This window comes from Miniopterus schreibersii (assembly GCF_964146895.1).
Source record: "Miniopterus schreibersii genome assembly, chromosome: 11".
Taxonomy (NCBI): domain Eukaryota; kingdom Metazoa; phylum Chordata; class Mammalia; order Chiroptera; family Miniopteridae; genus Miniopterus; species Miniopterus schreibersii.
The window spans coordinates 4,925,592-4,946,718 of NC_138111.1; the positions used below are offsets into that span (position 1 = coordinate 4,925,592).

The 21,127-nt window shown below is 57.5% G+C and overlaps 1 protein-coding gene across 2 annotated transcripts in view; it reads left to right on the forward strand.

Annotated features, from left to right (window-relative positions):
• Positions 1-10,974: 10,974 nt before the first annotated feature.
• OLFM1 (olfactomedin 1) overlaps positions 10,975-21,127 on the forward strand; it is a 32,523-nt gene continuing 22,370 nt past the window's right edge. The window contains exon 1 of one of the 2 annotated variants that reach the window (XM_081152036.1): positions 10,975-11,252. In XM_081152036.1, the coding sequence (XP_081008162.1) occupies positions 11,187-11,252 (66 nt within the window). In that variant the 5' untranslated portion in view covers positions 10,975-11,186. The remainder of the gene's footprint in view (positions 11,253-21,127) is intronic. The other variant, XM_081152032.1, reaches the window with a different exon arrangement.

The following is a 21,127-nucleotide window of genomic DNA, read 5'->3' on the forward strand; positions in this document are numbered from 1 at the left end:
TGGCATCCAGGAGGGCAGCAGGCAGGGTGCAGCCCGAGCACCTGACTGGCAGGAGAAGGCAGAGGTGATTGTGTGGGGCCCAGTGCCACCCTGCTGTGCCCACACCCTCCAGCCAGGGCCAGGCGCGGCCAGCCACACTTGTCCGGGGCATTTTCCGCAGAGCGTTCAGCAGACTGCAGGAGACTCAATGCTGCCGATGATGATGAAATATGACAACCAGAACGGAGCGGTGGATCCCGCGCTCCCCTCATGAATATGCAGCCTGGGCTGCCTCAGTCACCCTTGCAGCTCCCCAGAGAGCAGGCGGCCTGCTCAGGGCAGGGGGAGCGCCGGGCCTGCGGGCTCAGGGCGCCTGGTGGGGTGCTGGGCACTGCAGACCCACCTGACCACCCTTTTAGGGGCCACAGACCTTTGGGGACAATCTCAAATTGGAGAACCGAGGCTCCTGTGGCCTCAGCACTTCCCTTCTCCCACAGACGCTGGTTCTGAGGAGGAGGCCCAGACTCAGACCGGGTGTTTGAGGGAAAGTCCTGGGAGGACCCCTGTCCACGCCGGTCCTGCGTCCAGGAGTGTGGCCTCAGCACGTGACAGTGGCCGTGCTCACACACCCAGGCACAACACCATCCCTCACCGCCTTCGTGTTACAGGTTGAACGGCCTAAATGCCCAACAAGAAGGGGCTGGATAATGGGGCTGTGGGCACCAAGGCCCCAAGAGTGGTCTCTTCCCAAACCCATGCCGGTGCCTTAAAGAATGTGTGTATACAAAACTATACTCGGGCGGGGCGCCGAGAGGGCTGAGGGGCCAGGGTCCAGGCAGAGCTGGGTCTGAGAGACCCGAAGCCCTTTCTCCCATCCCCACCCCCAGGCCCAGGTTCCTGTTGCACCGTCTGACCCAGCAGGAGAAGCACAGACTTGGCAGGGCCTGAACCCTGAGGCTGCTCTGTCCCCAGACTCAGCCCTGCTGCTCTGACCTCCAGGGAGCCAGCCCAGCCCTCGCCCTGCCCTCAGGCCTGGCATGAGTGTGCACCCCGCCTCCTGCATGTCCAGCCCTCTCCTGGTGAGGCCTTCACCCTCACCCAGCACAGACACTAGTGCTCCCGGGTCCCCTGGGTCCCTCTACTGTCTCCCCACACTGTCCCCACTTTGATGTGCTTTGGTTCCAAGGACCTGCACCTGTCACTCTGATTCGGGCCACTGGAGCCGATCTGCCTCTGTGCAGAGAGTCACGGCTCGCATCATCTTAACCTGTTCTGCCGGAAGCTCCCTGGTTCTCTCCTCCACAGCCCTCCTGCTGGATCTGCACTGCTCGGGGCAGCCAGTTCACGGGCCAGGCAGCAGCCAATTGAATTCTCCATCTCAGAAATTAGCAGACCTGCTCGCGGTAGTCAGGGGTGGGGTGGGGGGACTCAGAGAGGCGTGGGTGTTCTGTCCCCACAGAGGCCTAGACCCTGTCCCACCACGGGCATCCCTCCTGGCTGGGCTGCAGGCTGCTGGGCTCACCATTTCCTGGGCCCAGGAAGGGTTGTCCCCCACCTGATGGATGAGGCCTTCGCCACTGCCCCTGATCCTGCCACACACACTGAGTCACGGCATTTATGGGGACAGCTGGTTGCAGTTCCTTGGGGTGTCTGCCCCCCTCCAGCCTGTGAGCATTGTCACCTTTTTCGGAGGGCCACTACCCTCCCTTGTAGATGGCAAGTTACTTTATCTCCTTTCCTCACCCCCCTGGCCTCAGAAGTTTGCTGAGCATTCACTAGCATAGATTTTTATAGCTTGGAGGGGCTAGGCTTCCATTCGGGGGTGCAGGGCAGGGAGGCAACAGCGCTTTGGAAATTGTGGGGCACAAAAGGTGAGCAGGGATGCATGTCTCCCACTGAGAACACAAGCCTTCAGCCGAATGGAGAGGCATCTCGAGGACCGTCTGGGGGTGAGCGACGGTGACGCCAGGTGCCCCTGCTGGACCACCCGGCTCTTTGTCCTGCAGTGCGAGAGCTCCTGAGATGGCCCGGGTGTGGCGTGGGCGCCACACACAATCAGGCCATGTCTGCTGAGCGAATTAATGAGGGAGACGGGGGCAGCAAGTGCCATTTCTTGGGGTGAAATCTGGGCCACAAAGGGACAGGTCCCTGTAAAAAGGCCACCTGAGAACTGGGTCATCACACGTCAGAATCTTTATTTGGCCCATGTGAAGTGTGTGAATGAGGAGGACAAGAAACAGAAATTTATTTCTCCAAGTGGTTTTGGCAGAATCGTGGGTGTGTTTCCCACTCGCACGTGCTCCTCGGGGCCTGCCTGGCAGCCTTCCCGGAGCTGGCGGCACAGGTCACCCGCTCTCCTCATCGCTGCTTCTGAAATGATCAAGAGCTCATTTTGGGGACAAAGAAAGAAAAGGCTCTGTGGCGGGGGGGGGGGGGAAAGTAGGTGGCAGCTCTTTGATCAATAAATCTGTTGACCTAGATCCGCAGACCCCTTTGCCTCCATCTGCCTGGAGAGCGTTGCCCGGCTACCCTGCAGTGTCTGCAGCTCATCAGCTCTGCCCGCCCGCCTGGCCCTGCTGGGCCCGGAGAGACACTGTGTGAGGGTAGGTAGGGTGCCACCTGTCTCTAGAGCCCAGCGAAGATGACATGGCCCTCTTTGCGCCACCGCAGCTCCGGACAGGGTCGTGCAGGGGCGAGGCGCAGCAGGGGGTGATGTGTGCGGGCCACGCCGGGCAGAGCACCCACTGGCCCTGGAAGATGCCTGCACACAGACCCACCCTGAGAAGTGCAGCTGCCCAGAAGCCAGCTGAGCGGGACCCAGGCACCCCAATTCTGTCCCCATCACCCGCCACCTGCATCTCCACAGCTACGGATTCCATGAGAGGGTCTGAAACTCCATCCGAGCGGGACTAAGGCTTTTGCTTCGCCTCCTGCCTTCCTTCACCCTCCCGGGACCTCTGGCTGGGTGAGTAATTCACGGACGATTTGCCAGGGCGGGTGATGAATGGTGCTGCGTGCCTCTGCGGTTTGGAGGGCGGAGGAGCCTGAAGAGGAGAGGTGCTGAGGGCGGGACAGGGAGAGAGCTGCTGACCTGCAAAACGCAAGCTGGCCCGCGTCCTCCAGCGCCGCTCCCAAGTGGCGCGGGCCCGCGGAGCACCCTGTCGTGAAAAGAATGAGTTCTCTGTGTTGCCGCAAATGGGGACAGAGAGACCTGCTCCTGCTGAGAGAATCGAGCCGTTCGATCGATACTCTTCCTCTGTGACAAAACACAGTCTATTATCTAAATCAATCATTGCTCCCCGAAGGTGGACTCCCAACCGGTCCTGGGAGATGCAGCGGGATGCTGGCCCGCAGTGGCGTTTGCAGAGGGAGACTTGGCCGTCCCCGTGTCGGAACCCGGCTCGGCCCAGCGGACTCCGGGGTGGTTCATGCTAACTTCACCCCCATTTCCAGGAATGAAACCAGTTTGAGTCCAAAACCTCTCCTCTACACTGAGTCCGTAACAGGAAAAAAATGCTTGCGGACACTGCCTGGCCTGACCGCAGGCCCCCACCGGCCCCACCATAGCCAGTACCCCCTATTTCTGGTTCATGTGAAGGGTGAGAAATCTCTGTGACCAGAAAACAAGGCTCCCTCCTGGGAGCAGCAGCCCTGCGCTGGAGGCGATCCAGGAGGTTTGGACAAGGGGCCAGTGACTAACAGGGGAAGGGGCCCTTTCCATTCATCACAAGGCAGGGGGCCCAGGGGTCAGGTGCTGCATGTGGACATTGACCCCTGACTTGTAGACACTGTGAACAAGGCCAAGAACAGTATTTGCAAGCCAGTATATGAGAAAGGCCACTTCTAGTGTGACACAGAGCGGCAGACCAGATTTAACACCAGAGAGAATGACAGTCTAATTCAGAGCAGCAGCCCAGAGCTGACAAGAACCATCCAGATATTTTCAGCTAAATGATCCACGGACCCCTGCTCCGCCTTCCCACTGACCCTTGATCTGTCCACTCTGAGCCTTCTCCCCGCAAGTCACAAATTTAAGACAGGCTTGATCTTATGACAGTTCTGCGCCCTAAGTGCTTAGGGTTGTCAGACCACCCAGGGGACCCGATACTCGGACAGTGAGGCAAACAGAACAAGTCGAGGGAGACAGTGATGGGAGAGAATGATTCTGTGGGTCTGGGGGGCATCTTTCATCCGAGGCACGAGTTTCAAGTTCGTAACCGGAATCGCTGTTCATGTTTCTCACAGGCAACTGGCACCACGGAGCTAAATGAGTTAATGCCCCATAAGCCCTTCGAAAGCCACTGGCACATGATAACTACCACGTGGGCATTGTCTCATATAATAGCAGTAGTTATTACTCTCAGTCGCAGACGGGGAATCTTGACTAGCAACTAGGAAAAGTGCAAATGGAACTAGTATCTAAAAAAAATAGCCGCTTTGGCCCCAGCCAGGTGTCCCATCCCGTACACCAAAAAAAAACCAAGGTTGTGAGTTCGATCCCTGGTCGGGACAGGATATACAGAAGACAGCTGATAGATGTTTCCCTCTCACATCAATGTTTCTCTCTCTTCCTCTCTCTCCAAAATCAATTAACATCCTTGGGAGAGGGTAAAAAATAAATAAATGACTGGTTTGGACAATCCATTCTGAGCCTTTTGAAGCAGAAGACACAATAGCTGCTTATTTATAATAATTGTGACCATTCAGTCGTTGGTGAGATACTACTCCCAGTGGCGGTTTCCAAATGCAGCCATCCTGATATATGGCACCTCCCGGGCTCTCTCCACTACGACGGTGGCCCCCTCTCATCTGTGTCCTTGAACCTGGGCAGACTTTGTGTTCCTCAACCATTAGGAAGTGGTGCCAGGTGAGGATAATGCCGCGCACTTGCTTCTAGGTTCTCCGGTTGCAAGGCTTCCCTTGGCACGCAGTGTCATCCCCGGAGGCAGCCAAGCAGCCACGTGGCCGAGCCGCGTGTAGGTGTTCCGGCCGGCGGCCCAGCTATGGTCCCAGCTCACAGCCAGCGTCACTGGCCAGGCCTGCAGGCGATGAGCAGCCGCAGCCTTGAGGCCACCCCCGCTGACACCGTCCCTTCTGAGCCCCGATAAAATGGCAGACTTGTGAGCAAAGGAAATCACTGTGTGTCAGCACTAAGTTGGGGGTGGCTTACTGTGTGTGACAGTTACGGGAGCGAAGCGTGGCTCCTGGAAAGAGGTGCTGCCACAAACAAAACCTGAAACACACAACCTTGGCTTAGGGACCAGCTGGTGAGAAGAAGCTGAGGAAGCACCGAGGAGACTATGGTCAAGACGAACGTGCGTGAGAGTGTCAGCGGGCACAAGAGGCCTCACGGAAGTGACAAAGGCAGTTTAAAGGAAGGTCAGTGAATGCCATTGGGCATGGTGCCCCGTCATGCCGGTGCAGAAAGTTCGGTGCCACTGTTGCCTGTGGTTTCGTGGGAGATCACAAATCACCTCAATGGGCATAAGCAGTGCTCAGGCTGACTCTTCTGAGCGCCGCCTGGCTGCTGTGCCCATGAAGCGCCGGGGAGGGACGGTAAAGCGGGCGCGCTGTAATAAAACGGCCTTGTTTCCCGCCCCTGCGGGTGGCAATGGACTCGCGGAGAAATGGCTTCTCGGGTTCACTTCCAGTGCAGAAAAACCCACAAACTGAGACTCTCACAGAAAACTATAAACACTGGGTAAAGACAAAAGAAGGGTTCGCTGAGGCTCTGGGGCGTGGGCCTGAGCAGGCAGGCATTGGAGGGGGTAAGAGTGCGCGTGGGGTGAGCTTCACATTTCCACAGCTGTGCCCGGGGCTGGCCCGGCCAAGGGAACTCCGATGGCAAAACCTGCCATCCTTCTGGCTGGAGAAATACAGGAGGGCACCTGGGCAGGTGAGGCTGCTGCAGGAGAGGGGACCCGGCAGAGGAGAGCCAAGAAGGGGACCCACATTCTGTGTAAACTCTGAAGACTGCCTGGGACTCTGGCCGAACTCCAGAGCTCACGTGCGTGGAGCCAAAGAGAAGCAGGCGGGGCTGAGATCTGGTCCTGGCGTCACGAGCAGGACAGAGGTTGCAGTTTGGATCTACCCACATCAACCGCCTGTTGGCGCCAGCCCTCTGGATCGATGCCCAGAACGCAGAGTCTCCACAAAGCAGTAACAGGCTCCAAAGCTGTTCAACCACTGAGGAGTCCGGAAAATGGACACATTTCCAGGAAAAAGACCCTGAGATGGACCAAATGTTGGAATCACGTAAAAACAAGGACAGCCATTTTATTTATTTATTTATTTATTAGTTAATGCTCAACCAAGGATATTTTTTCCATTGGTTTTTTAGAGGGAGTGGAAGGGGTTGAGGGAAGGAGGGGGATCGAGAGAAATATCAGTGTGAGAGAGACACATCGACTGGTTGTCTCCCACATACACCCCGACAAGGGCTGACGCTCTAACCACTGAGCACATCAGCCAGGGCTAGAACAGCCATTTTATTTATTTTATTTTATTAATTTATTTTTTATATATGTCTTTATTGATTTTAGAGAGAGGAAGTGAGAAAGGGAGAGAGAGAGATAGAAACATCAATGATGAGAGAGGGTCATTGATCGGCTGCCTCCTGGATGTCCCCTGCTGGGGACTGAGTCCCCAACCCAGGCCTGTGCCCTGACCGGGAATCGAACCTCAATCTCCTGAATCACAAGTCGATGCTCAACCGCTGAACCACGCTGGCCGGGCTAGAACAGTCATTTTAAACTGTGTTCATGAGGAAAGGCAAAATCCCTTCAAATGAGTGGAAAGATAAAAAAAAAAAAAATCAAGCAGAGAAACGAAAATGTAAAAGGCACCCAAATGGAAATTTCAGAACAAACCGGCCACACAGCGGACACTGAATAGCCTACAGAGAAGGCCTGCCAACCAGGGCGGCAGGCTGACCTCACCTAACGGCCACGGCAAAGGGAAGACAGAGGCTCTGTAGGTGAGACCACCCCCTGAAGCATGCCCTCCTGCCCTGCATGTTCAGAAAACGGGGCTCCCCGGAGGCGTGCCCACAGCCTTGAGCACTAGGGTAGACACGGCTGTTGCAACTCCAGGGGCAGAAGCATGGTCCTTCTCCTGGGGCCACACTGCCAGGGTTATGGGGGGACAGCCACTCCTCTGATGCCCAGGCTTCCTTCTGTAAAACAGCAGCACCCAATGACCCCAATGATGATTGGCTACTGGCCTCATAAGTTCTGATCCCCAGATAGCCCATGACCTAGGAGCTGGAGGCCTTGCATTTAAATCTCACCTCTGGCTGTGTGACTTGGGTTCATTCCTGCCTGAGTCTCAGGCTCCCAATGATTCAAAGCAAGGGTGGAAATAGGTCACCTGTCCATCCCTTCCTGCTGGAACATTCTAGGATTCTAAGCTTGCCTTTTGATCCTATGCCTGTGCTAGTCCCACTGTCATTGCTTCTCATGGCTTCCAGATTCTGAGAGAGGCCCAGGCTGCCAGGCCTCGCTCGGCTCTCTGTCTGGTCGGGCCTGTCACACAGTAGGTTCTCAATTCAGGAGCCTCAGTTTAACAAGGACCGTCGGGCCGGGGAGGCTGGGAAGGAAGAGCCAGGCAGGGAGGGGACCCTGTGAGGTGCTTGGCTCAGGGTCCTGAGGAGGGTGAGGCCGGGCAGCCTGCTGCTCCCAGCACAGTCTGGACACCTAGCATGGGTTCAGCCCCATTTGCTAGGAAATTTGCAGAGAGGAGAGAGGAGAGTTAGTGCCGTTGCCTTGGCAACCGCTCTGTCACATTATAATGAGGCTGGCAGTGGAAGGAGGCTTTTCTTAAAGGAGCACGAAGCCTATCGATTGCCGGCTCCCCGAGTCAGCAGGAACTGGGCTCCCTCCCAGCATTCTGGCCCGAGTTCCACCAGCAGGAGAACAGCAGGAGAGGGGGTGGGGTGGGGGTGCCCCTGGACCTGCTGTACCAGCTGATGAGCAAAGTGGTGCCCGATGGCTCAGTACCCATTGGGCCACATCCTAGCACAGCTCAGGGGCTCAGGGGTGGAGTGAAGGGACAGGGCTGCTGCCCCAATAGGCCAAACCCTCGGACATGGGCCCCGAGCCCACCTCGACACGGAGCCACCACTGTGAGGCACTCCATGGTTTCCCAGATGGAGAAGCTGGCAGCTAAGAAGGAAAACAAGAATCTAAACGGGTCAGACGAGAGGTGTGGCAGTGTCTCTGGCTGTGGCCACCTTGCGCCTGGACTTCAGACAACCCAAAGTGGTGAATGGAAGCAAAGAACCCCGGGGAGCCTGCTGGCGGACGAGCCAGGCCCAGCGACCAGGGATGGTGGTGGCAGGAGCAAACACAAACATTGTAAACCCTGACAAGGTGAAAACGGCATAAGCACTAAAAATGCAGAGACAGAAAACGGGAGGCCAAAGGAAGGGGACATGAAAATCACGCATCTTTCTGACCAAGATGCAGCCAATGTGGGCAAGATGGGAATGGGGGATAGAAACACATCAGAGTCCACAGTGAATGGTCTACGTGGACTTTTGTCCTCCGTAGTAGAAGGTGCTCCTAGGAGGTGACACCTCGTGCACTGAAGATGAGCGAGATGCGCAACTCCTTTAGGTTTGCTTTCTTTTCCCATCCTTCAGTCAAGGTCAAGCACAATCTAGGATTTCTAAGTCACAAAGCACGTGAGGCCCTGCCCCACGGCTGTGGCTCACTCACCCCATGCAGCTGGCAGGGAGGAGCTGCCCGCGTCAAGCCCACTGGCAGAAGGCTCGGGCACCAGCCAGCGGTGGGGGGGGGGGACTTGCCCAGGGTCATAGGAGGGGATTTGGGTTTAGAGGACATCCCATGGTCACCACCCAGGGATGACCCTGGCCGTTCTGGCTGTTGGTTACTGTACTCTTAAAGCAATACAGTAATGAGTTCTGCCATTTCAAAAACACACAAACAGCTTTATTAAGATATAACGCACATACCTTACAATCTGCCCATTTAAAGTGTACCAGTCAATGGTTTTTGGTATCATACATCATTATGTCTTTCTATTGTGGTTGCAAATTATATATATAGTAACATTTTAAACATTTTAAGTGTACAATTCAGTGGCAATAATTACATTCCCCCAGACTAGGACGGACAAGACACAGCCCTCCAGCTCCCAGTGCAGGACTCTCTCCATCCCCGCGTCTCTCCTGGAGGCCAAGCGGCTTACAGACAGCTTTCTTCCGCTCAATGGGCGAGAGAACACTGGGGTAAATAAAACAGAGGCGAGGGCAGAGAGAAAGAACTCCCACAGCCCGGCTTTCATTTTTCCCACCTGTCTCATCTCAGGAGCTCAGGGTCCACCCTGAGGGCACACCACCAGGACCCCCCACCCTGCCTCTAGGGCCTGGAACCTGGCCCCTTGAAGTCCAGCCCACCTTGGCTTCCCTGACCCTGCCGCCTGGTTGGAGCTCTGCCTTCCCGACTCAGAGAACAGAGTTTCCCTGTGGCAGAGCCCTCAGAGAGAGGAGGTGTGGCAGCCCCCACCGCCTGCTCTCTCAAGGTACCCATGCTCAGCTCCTTCACCCAATGCCCAGATGGGGCCTCCTCCAGTGCTGGATGTCACAGAGATAGGGCAGGCGTTGGCAGCTGCTCCTCGATCTGGAACTCCCTGGGTGGCCCCATGTGAGTCCCTTCCCCTGCCCCACAGGGCTCCTTTCCCCACCTGTCACAGAAGACGGCTGGACCACATCGCCCTCCCAGCTGTGCATTCTGTGCCTATTGGGTCTGGCGTCTCTGGCTGTATTTTCTTTATAGAGTTTATTTCCCAAAGACTAAACATTAAACAACAGAACAGACACAAGAGGGATGCTTCTAAATCCTGTTGCCACCTTATCTTCTCAGAAAATAAAAGTGGTTGTGGATTTCTCCCCTAGAATGAAGAATTTAAATGGACAATGTGCTCCCCAGAACAAGCTCCTGTGGCTGGAGACCTGGATCTCTGGCTGGGAGTTCATTTGACAGGACAGCATGGGGTGACAGGGAGAGGGAGGAGGAGAGGAAGTCTGTCTCCACAGCTGGACAGTGGCCCAGGCCTTGGGGTCACCGAGCCCTCAGGGGTCTGGAAGCCCACGGCTGGCTAGCACCTCTCCTAGGTCCCCGCTTCAGGCCAGGCTTGATGGGGAGGCAGAGTCATGTCCTCCGTTTCATCCAAACACATCTGCAAACAACCCAAAGCAGATCCACAGGGACCCCTACATGCCTGTGCATTCCCACCCCCCTGTGCGCACACAAGCCAGGAACACAAGGACAGGCCCTCGCCCATGCACCCTGCGTGGGACCGAAGCTCCCTTTCAAAATGCCCGTTCCCACCCCAAGAGGGCAGGAAACAGCCCTGTCTGGGCCAGATGACCTGCCTGCTCGCTCTGCGCCCATCTGCCCATTGGCCCATCCGCCGCCAGGGGCCTGGAGCATCCTTCCTGGGTCAGAGCCTCAGTGGCTCTCAGCAAAGGCGGCCTCTGAGGGCATGCTCTGCTTTTCTGTTCCAGCCTCCGAGGGATGCAGGCCCTTTCACCCTAGGCCAGCACCCCAGCTGCCGCTGGCCCCTCTGCACTGTGCGGTCCACTCCTTGCACCTGGAGGGCCCGGGTCCCAGGCGTTGGCCGCCCTGGCGTCTGGATCCCAAATCCCAGGGGCCTGGAGCCCCCACCCTCACCCCCCGCAGCTGCGCCCCATCCGCACGGAGTTTCTTTCCGAGTTGAATTCCCCCGCCTTTTTGATGTCACATCCTGTCCCAGCCTGCTTCCCCGCCGGCCGCCGGCCGCCGCCCTCCCCACTCCCGCGGCGAGCGTGGCGCCCGGGTCCCTCTGCGCCACGCGCCCCCGCCCCTTCCCTGCAAACTTTTGGCACCGCCGCCGCGCCGCGCCTCCCAGCCGGGCGCCCCGAGCCGCCGGGGGAGGGGCCGAGGAGCCGCCGCCCCGCCCGCCCCGCCCGCCGGCCCGCCCCGCCCCGCCCGCCCGGGCCGCCGAGCCCGCTCCGATCAATATGCAGAGCGGCCGCTCCGCGCAGCAGAACCCGCGCGCCGCCGGCTCGGGGTGCTGAAGGCGCGGGGACACGGCCGGGCGCCGCGGCGGAGCCAGCACAGCCGGCAGCGCGTCCAGGGCCACGCAGCGGCGGCCGGCGGGCACCAGGCTCCTGCGCGCCAGGACGTCGGCGGTGGCGGCGAGACATGCAACCGGCCCGGAAGCTCCTGAGCCTCCTGTTCCTCATCCTGATGGGCACCGAACTCACTCAAGTACGTGCATCCAACGCCATTTTCCTCCCCGCACGCGAGGCGCCCGCCCGCGCACCCCCCGGGAGCCCGGCGAAGTCGGGGAGCAGCTCCGCGCAGCAGGCGCCTCCCGCCCGGCCGCGCTCGGGGTGGAGGGAGGGCTGCAGGCTGACCGAGGCTCTCCCGAGGTTCCCGGGACCGCAGCCCTGGCCCAGCTGGGTGCACAGTGGGGGCCCCACTCCCTGCTGAGAAGTTCAGAGGTCAGCGTGAGGGGGGTCATTTGCTATTATCTGGTGGGAGGCGAAGCTGGATGTCAGAGCCTCTGGCATTTGCAGAGGCAGAGCTGACCTAACCCCCCCCCCCCCAAACACACACACTCCGCTCCTCTGGAGCATCCCTGCCTTTGGTTACAACGCTGCCCTTGGGGCTCCCCAAGCCTGTGGTGGTGATTGTGCCTCTAAGACCAGACCCGGGAAGGGCAGGCGGTGTGTGCTGGGCTGGGGTGCCTGGTGGGCTCCATGTGGAGGGCTGGGGGGGGGGGGGTTGTGGCCACATGCTCGGCAGGAAGTGTGTGTTGCAAGGCGCGTGTGAGTGGGGGTGGGGGGCCGCTGGGCATTCCAAGTGGGCTTGCCATCCCCCAAACAATGTATCCACAGAGAGCCCGTCTCCGGCTGGTGTTCTCCATTTTTAAAGATGCATTTCGGAGCTGGTAGGTCTGGCAGGAGGAGAGCTGTCTGTGAGCACCGTGCTGGCAGTGTTGCTCTGGCACCAGGGTGCTGGGAAGAGCCTGCTAGCTTCAGGAGCCAGGCTGCTTGGCAGTGACATTAAAATGCCCTTTGGATGGTGCCACTGTGCCACACTCTGAGCTGAGGCGCTGGCCCTTTGGAGTGGCAAGTCCAGGAGATGGGTGGGCAGCCAGCACCTTCGCCCTAAGGCCCTGAGCCCCAGCTGCCCCATCCCTCCCTCCCTCTCGGCTTCCCTTCCTCTCAGAACAAAAGACAAAACAAAAGAGAGAAGAGAGTGTTAAAGGTGGGTCACAGGAGAGAAAGCTCTGGAACGGCTCCCCTGGTTTTGCCTGAAGCCCTTGCCTGCTCCCTGGCTCTGCCCACAAGTGTAGCCTCAACCCCAGCACTGGAGGGCTTTGTGGCCCCTCTTACCCTCAGAGGCCCCAGACAACTGGCCGGGCCCCCTGGAGAGGGTCAAGCTGGTGCTGGAGAGAAGTCTCCTGGAGAGAAGTCTCCCTGCAGCGGACAAAGCCTGGCCGAGGGGTGGGCTGAACGCCGTGGGCGGACAGGTGCACGTGTGCACATGTGCACGTGCACTCACACACACTCACACCCACGGACAGGAGCACACACAGGCATGTGCCTTATTTAGACATCGCAGGGATGAGCTGGCTGGCTCTGGGTGGCTCTGGGAGTGGCTGCCCTGAGCCCCCCCAGCCTTGCGGCCTTCTCACTTCCAGGTCCTCGAAGCCCTCTTCTCAGACCTCAGCATGTTGTCCTCCATCGGTTTCCCCTCCTTGCGTCTTTGTACAGATCCCCTGTTCTTGGGGAAAACTTTTGGTTTCAACTTCAGTTGAAAGCTTTGTCTCGGCGGTTCGAGTGTTTGCCAGCCCTCTGTACCTCAGCCAGGCCCCCCCCACACCTGCAGCCTCACCCCGCATCCCACCGTCCCTTCAGGACCCCGGACAGCTCCCTGGCCCGCAGCCCTCCCCTTGGCCAGGATGAGAAATGGTGTTTTCCTTGCAAGGTTCCTCTTTCTGAATATGACCTGTGGGGAAGGTTCCTCTTTCTGAATATGACCTGTGGGGTCTCTCAGGGGACTGTCCCTCAGCGCAGCCAGCCAGGAGGCACCACCCACCCGCGAGGATGGCCCCAGCTCCCTGGGCCTGCCCCTGAGGTTCTGCCTTGGGAATCTTCCATCATAGGCCCATTATTCTTGATTGTGGTTGGATTTTAGAGCAAGGGCTGGCTGAAACTGCTGCAGGCATTTCAAGTCCAAGAAGGGATCAGAGAGTAGCTGCCTCGGCCACCAGCTCCAGAGATCCCGGCTGCACTGTTCCCACCCAGGGGGACCGTGTCAGGGTTGGGCCAGGTTCCTCTCACCTTTAACAGTGACCTCTAGGGCCTAGGAGTGGGTGTGGGTGCAGGGCTGGGATGCTTTGAATCAGAGATTTACGTGGGGACATCCATGCCCAAGAATCTTGCTTTCTTGATCCCAAAGTGGTTCGACCCTAGGACGCCCCAGCACAGGGTATCTCGAGCAACACTCCTTACCTTTGTAAAATGGGCACAATACCCCTGGGCTTCAGGAGACAGAGAGCAGAGCACTGGCAGCTGAGCTGTGTGGCGTCTGCCTCCCCTCCACCCTTTTCCTCTCCCACTTTAGGTAAACAGCTCCCCCAGCCACACCTCACTTTTAGGGCCCTTCCAAGGGGTACAAGGATCAGGGCTGCTGTGTTTATGGACTGGCCCTTGTGGAAACGAGAGCAAGTCAGAAACGTATGGATCTTACCTGCACGTTATAAATGCTGCTGGAAGGATTCAGGCAGACGGGCGGGGGAGCGGAGCACATGGCTGGCCATCTGTTCTCCCGACAGTTCACTTACAATGAGCCACTCAATCAAATGCCAGCTATTGATCGATGGCCTACTACACGCCAGGCTTGTGGGCCCAGTTGAACTTTGACCTCAGACAGAAAGACGGTTGACTTGGTCTTGTTCTGTGATTTTCAATAAAAGGGCTGGCATCTCACGCTCCTTGAGAAGCATTGTACGGAGTTTCCCAGCCAGGATGGGGAGGAGTTGATCTCTCTGTCCCAGGGGGTGGTGGCACTGCGGCAGTGCCCTAAGCTCCCAGCCCACCTCAGCTGCCATTCAGATAGAAGCATGTCCCCTCTCTGTGGTAGCCTGAAAGGGCTCAGAAGCTCTGAAATAATGACCTTTAGCCCAGCTGCCCTTAATGCCATCCCAGTCCCACCAGGCACTATCCAGTGACCTTGAGAAAGGCTCTTGACCTCTCAGCCTGGACTTCCACCGTGTGGAAGCAGGAGAGTTACACTAGATGATTCTAGAGGAAGTCTCCATACTGCGAGCCCCAGCCCTGTTCTTTCAGCCACTCTCGGTCCCTCCTTCCACACACAGTTCTCGGATGCCAGCTGGTTGGGTTTAACATGGTCAAACCTGGGCTTACGATGCTGAGCGAGTCCAAGCCTCGCCATCTGGCATCTGGGCAACGCAGTTTGTGGGGAGACTCAAGGACCTGCCATAATTACTTGTTTAAGAGGCACGAGAGAGTCTGAACCAAGTGGTGTGAGTGGAGGGAGGAGGGAGTTCTCCCCGGGAGCTGGAGAAGCCTCAGTGCAGGCGATGTTTGCACCCGGGGCCAGCAGTGAGCAGGGGCAGGGAGACGGGCGAGGCCAGGCGGGCGGCATGAGCACGGGCTCAGTAAAGTGTGTTGAGGAATTCGATGTACGAGTGAAGCAGAGCCCTTCTCGTTAGCCAGGCTAACCCCAGGCTGGGCACGGCCCTTCTTAACGACAGAACGTCCCCGACATCCTGGCGGGGTCCCAACTGTAAATGAGCACAGAGCCTCCTGAGTGCCAGCTGTGGTTGTCGTGTGGCCTCAGGCTTCACGGGGTGACCGCTCTGTGCTCAGACCCCGAGTTTGAATCGCTACTTGGGGGTCTAGGACCCTGAGTAGAGAGGTGACCCAACCCCAGCCTCCCCTTGGGGCAGATAGGGCAGGGGCCACAGAGGAGCCAGCACAGAGCTACCCCTCAGAATCCCTCTGTGCCCAGCATCCTCACACTCAGTTCCTTCTGCAGTAAAAGACTCCGACCCATACCCCTGAGCAAATGTGACAAGAATAAAACAGCACATTTTGTCACCTGCTGGATTCTGAACTTGGGCTGGAGGAACCACTGACTTCCTGCCCACCTGCCCCAGCTTCTGGGCCCCCACCTGCCCCAGACAGGAGTGGGTGTCTGGGGTTCGGGGGCCATGGGGCTCTCTTCCTGAACTAGACGGTTCAGGCCACATGGAACTTACTCCGTGTTTGCACTGCCACTGCCCGGGGGCTGGCCCTGAGCACACGAACTGCGTCCGACTGGCGTCCATGGGAGGGGTGCGCACCCCACTTAGGCCATAAATCCTCAACCCCAGGCAGCTGCTTTGTCTCCGGCAGCAATTTGCTTCTAGTCCCACTGACTTCAGCCTTCCCTAGTAAAAAGAAAGGTAATTTTCTGCTTTGGGTGGTATTTATTACTAAAGTTATCAGGCCCTGTAATCAGTATTAACACCACCGTGTAAAGTAATACAAAACTAATTACCAGCTAAACTGAATTAGATACATGGCCGCCAAGAGCCGAGGGATGAGAAGGAGCCAATTTTCGGCCCGAAAAGATGCTCTATGCATGCTCTTCACACTCTGAAACCAGCAGCCACGAGGCCTCCCATGTGGGAGCGGCCAGGGAGGGGAGACGGGAAGGGAGACGCCTGCCTCTTTGTTTTAGCTCATTACACCAGGGGCAGAACCAGTAACAAGGGTTCACATGTTTTGTGTTACCACACGTCAAACTCCCGGCCCAGCGCTTATCTGGGTCAAGTCATGACAGTCCTCACAACCCTGTTGTTGCCCTCATCCCCAAAATGAGGAAACTGAGGCTGGGGAGGCAGAGTAAGCTGTCCAGTGGCCCAGAAGTAGGTGACAGACCCCAGGTGCAGTTCCAGCTCTGTCTGACACCCGTGACACCCGAGTTCATGTTCTTGTTAAGAAAGAGAGAAAAATGAAAAGCGGTGAAACGGTTCCTATGTCTGAGAACCAGTGAAAAGGAGGCGCCTGGTGCCGTCCGCTGGAGCCCGACGGCCTCTGCAGGGCTGCACCGAGCGCCCGGTGAGCTGTGTCTCTCTAGCTGTGTGGCCACATGCTCGCCTGCTGCCGACCTTGAAACCTGGCTTTTAGCAGGGGAACAGCAGGGCCCGGGGAGGAGTGCTTGGCGGGGTCAGAGCATGGTGGTTCCTTCCTACCACTGAGGATGGGTGACCTTGGACGAGTCCCTTCCCCGCTGAGGGACTGAGATCTGAGAAGTAAGAATAGGACACCGTTGTAGTTGGCTCACAGCTCCAAGTCCGGGGAAGGTCTTCCTAACACCGTCTCCCCCTTCTTCTGTACCCAGGTTAAGTCTCACGACAGCTGCCTTGGTGACAGTGGGGGACGGTGCCTTTGCTCTCGAGCAGTGTTTGAAAGATGCGGGCTCTGCTCGTTCTGATCTGGGAGATAGGAAGTTGGACCGTATACTGCTGTGTACATTTAACATCTGGCTGGTGGTCTGTAACAGAGTAGGGTCTGGATTGAAGGGTCCAGGTGAGAGACAGGAGGGTGCCAAACCCCCAGCTTCGGTCCACACCCAGCCGTGCAGGTAAGAGCGTCACCCCGGAGACGCTCAGCTATTGCAGCTATTGCAGGTTTAGCGAGAACAGGAGGTGCCCTCCAGAGCTCAGACCTCAGGCAGACACTACTCCAGCGTGCAGAGGGGCTCGCATCGGTGGGGAGGGGTCTGGAAAGAAAGTGCCTCCCACCTGCTTCAAGTGATGCTTTGGGTGTTTGAGGGTGGAAGAAAGTGCAGAGTTGTGCTTATAAATATAATAAGTAACTTACTGAACACCCCAGAGTGCTGGTGTTAAGTCTGGACTCAAAGATAGAGCCGGTCATTTGCAAACGGCCGTGCTCTGGGACATGTGAGTCCCGGTGCCCCTGCCCCGCCCACGCACCCGAAGGCCGAATCTTGTGCTATCAACATAGTGGCAGTCGGGGAGAGGGGCTCAGTGAGTGTCATCAATTGAGTTGCTCCATGAGCAACTCCTGGGATTTCAAATCAAGCGATTTCTCCAGAGACAGCAGCCTTTGGCGAAGGTGGCTGAGTCCTGAGGCCAAGTCCGGCTCAGCAGGCAGGGGGTCCTGGTGGGTGTGAGATGGCATGAGCTCTAGGGCAGGAGCTCCAGCTCTAGAATCGGAGACACCGAAGTCCTCTGCTAAGGACCGATGCTGCATCCTGGGTGTTTCCTGCATCCCCGGCGGCACCCCAGCGTTGACTCTCAGATGTTTTTATAATGGACGCCCCTTTCTGTTTTGCATGCTGATCAATTATTCATGTCGAGGTCAATTACTTATTCATAGAGAGCAGCCTGTGCTTCTCAGCCAGTTGTGGCGAGTTCCCTGACCTGGGAAGCCGAGCTGGTAACATTTGTGGGGCCCTGAGACCAGGAGTGAAACCAGAAGTCAGCCCAGAGGGCCATATGCCTGCTGAATTATCCTGTCCACGCTCTTCAAAGTGCCTCCCAGAAAGGGACCCATTTCTTCTGGGCAACTAAGAGAATGGGCCCCGTGGCCTCAGGTCTGGACTGGGGCCAGCCCCAGGCGGCGGTTATGGGAGCAGCAAGAAACCTTCCGGGCAGCGGCGGGGGGCCGGGGGAGGGGCTGGGGGAGGCGCTGCCCACGGCCGGCTGGCCCGTGGGCCTTCTCGGCCCCGCCTGGACACGCTTCCTCGTGGCATCGGGAGAGCAGCAGCTCTGCTGGAGCGCATGTGGCTCTGAAGGCTTCTGCTCAGACGTGGCAGCTGTCCCCTCAGCTTCCCCTGGCCAAAAACGTCAGGCCACACAGCCAAGCCCAATGCCATCGGGCAGGGAGGCCCTGCAAGGCGCCTGGCCGCTGGCCGGGAGGAAAATCCTCTTACTGGAAGGGCATGGGAGCAATTGCCTCCGAGTCTGAGTCCAAGTCCAAGTCCGCCCCCCATAGACCCAGAGGCCACAGAGGGGGCGGGGTGAAGGGGACGTTTGAGTCGGACTGCCTGTGTTGGTTCTCTGTGGCTGCTGGAGAGAGGGTGCCCAAGGTGCCCAGCCCCAGACCGGTGCTCTCCTTGCTCCCAGAACGTTCTTCCCCTCAGAGACAGTGCGTGCAAAGGACCAACGCAGGGTGGAAGGGGGCAGAGCAGCGCATGAGCCCCTTCCTCTCCCCTCTTTCTGCCACCCCTTCTTTCTGCAACCATCCTCCCCCTCCCTCTCCCTGCCCCCCCCCACTGTGTGCAAATAGCTTGAGGAAAATATGCATATTTTTAAACAGAAAAAGAGCATCCACACTCTGTCCTTTGAGGATGTCACTTTGCCAAGGAGCAGGGGGACTGGCTGCACCTGAGCAAGACTGTGGACTGGAGACACTCAGGTGCTGCACAGCTGTCACAGGGCTTCAGTAGGTTGTGCTCTGGCACCGACACATGCCTGTCCCTAGGCAGCAGGTGCTCCCCCAGTGATGTGAGGAGGGCTGTGAAACCCAGGGCAGTGGAGGTTGGCGTTCTTGTTTGCACACATGCTGGTGAACCTGGGCCGAGCCCCGCAAAGTCAAGGCTGGGATGAGCTGGAACGAGGACGGAAACCTGGCCGTCCAGTGCGTCACATCTGGTGGCCCAGCACCACGGGCCTGGGCCAGAATCACTCAGCAGGGAGGGGGCACTCACGGCCTTCCCATGAGGGCCTAGAAAGTTCTGGCAGAAATGTGTCTGGTGGGTACCGTGCACCATGGAAGCCTTCAGGTGATGGGGCATCAGTGGCCATGCAGGTCACGCTCCTCCCGGGATTCATGCGACCTCACAGTGGCCACGTGCTATGGTGTGAATGTTTGTGTGGCCCCAGAATTCATGTTGAAACCCTAACCCCCAAAGGTGGTTGCAGTAGAGGTGGGCCTTTGGGAGTGTCTGCCTCCTGAATGAGGTCAGTGCCTTACAGTGGGGCTCCAGGAGCTCTCAGCCCTTCTCCTCATGAGGAGAGGACCCCTACATGACCGTGCCGGCACCTGGATCTCGGCCTTCCAGCCTCCAGGACTGTAGCAATAAACGTCTATTGTTTGTCAGCCACCGGCCGGTGGCCTTTTGTTACAGCAGCTGAGCTGACCGAGACACCATGCTGTCTGAAGGGCAGAGGTGGGCCATGTGCTAGAGCTTGGCCTGGGAATAGCTGGGCTCATCATGTGACCTTGGACAGGTCTCGTCATCTTTCTGAGCCTCACCGTGACAGGGAGCCGGCAATCGCACATCCCACGGGCATCTGTAAGGATAAAGGGACATTGTGCAGTTCACTGCGCAGTCAGTACAATATGGTTACTCAGAGCTGCAGAAAGGAGCCCTGGCTTCAAGGGAAGCCGTGTACAAACTGGGATTTAAATCCCTCCGTAGGCACACTTGGTGTTGGCTGGAGCCATGGATCGTTTAATCCAAATGCCTTCATTCTTCAACAATCCATAGTTTGCATTTGGAAATGCTGTGTAGCCTCCTAAATCAAATTAGACTCATTGAGGCTTCCTGATGACCCTTTCAAATGCATTAAAAGCAGTGTGTCTTCTGTGGAATCTCAGATTGTGGACACTGGAGGGCTCTGCCTCGGCATTAGATGAGTTGGGAGTAACTCCCCTCGACCCTCCCAGCTTGTTAAGGCAGCTGGGGTGCAGACTGGAGCGGCACAGGTGCCTCTTAGAGCAGCAGGTGCTGGCCACGGCCCTGGGCAGCCCTGTCCTGTCCACTGTCCCTGTCTGCAGGGCGGGGCGGGGGGAGACACTGTGTGTCCATTCAGTTCTCTGTAAACAGAGACAAGTAATGAAGAGATGACCAGGATTTAAAGGCATCGGGGTGGGTGTGAGTCAGCTTTTTCTCCCATCGCGCTCAGATTCTTTGACCTCCCCGGTCAGCTTAGTCCCCAGGGAGGCAGAAGAGTTCCCAGGCTTGGGCTACATCTGACAAGCCCAGTGCGAGCCACTGCAAGCCACATTTTTTAAAGGCTGCTTCTCAGGCAGCCCTTAGGGGATGCCACAAGCCCTTTTCTGGCTCCCCAACATGACCGCAAGCTCAGGATGATATGATAGAGAGTTTCAGATCTCCAGGCCAGCCCTCACTGCCTGTCCCCTACAGGGTGGGAGAGAGCCCCCAGGCCAGTCCTCCAGCCGCTCTTTGGAGCAGCACTCGGCCGCAGTGTCTAAAACCACCTGGATTTCCTGCTCTGAGAAGTGAGACGCCAGCCAAGGTGGCACTCTTCAAATTTCAAGTACCCACTGCAAGTCCATCCCTGACATGAAATCAAATCAGAAGTTCTCCAAGACCAGGAGAAGTTCTCCAAGACCAAGACCCATTGCACCTGCCTGTCTGAGGTGTTGCCTTCCCAGCATGTACCTGGGAGTATTTCCAGGTCCCATAATACCCCCTCCATGCGTAAGTCTATATACACCTCATCTCTTGTCCATGGTCTTTAGCCAAAAGCAACTGTGAGAGGTGGGAAGGACCCTGGTGGCTTCAAATCTCCCCTCTGCTACTTGCTTGAGCACCAGTCACTCGGCTGAGGGTCCTCTCTGGGCATGCTTGGTCTTGTGCACAGTGTGGATGACAAGGACTGGCACCCTCACTGGGTATCCCGCCTGCTGCTGCGCCAGCTCAGTCCTCAACACTGGAGAGGTAGGTTACCATTATTAGGCCCATTTTAGAGATGGAGAAACTGAGGCACAGAAGGGCTAATTACCTTGGCCAGGGTCTCACGCCAGTAAGTAGCAGAGGCAGGGCTCAACCCCAGTCTGCCCAGAGCAGAGTGATGGTTCCAAGATGCCTTTCTCCGCACGTGCTCGGTTGGTTGTGAGGAAGTGTTTGTTCACACATGGTGTCGGGCCATGGAAGGTGCCGGAATCTGCTACTGTGGTGTGGCTGTCACTTCTGTCCTGGTGTTCGGCATGCTGTATCCCTGTCTTGGGTTTGATCTGGGGTCTGCAGCCCACTGTACCTGACGTCTTCACTTAGTAGTAAATACCTGTAGCTTCTGAGATGGACGGCCTGAGGGTTCTGTCGGTTGGAGTGGGCTGGATTGGTTC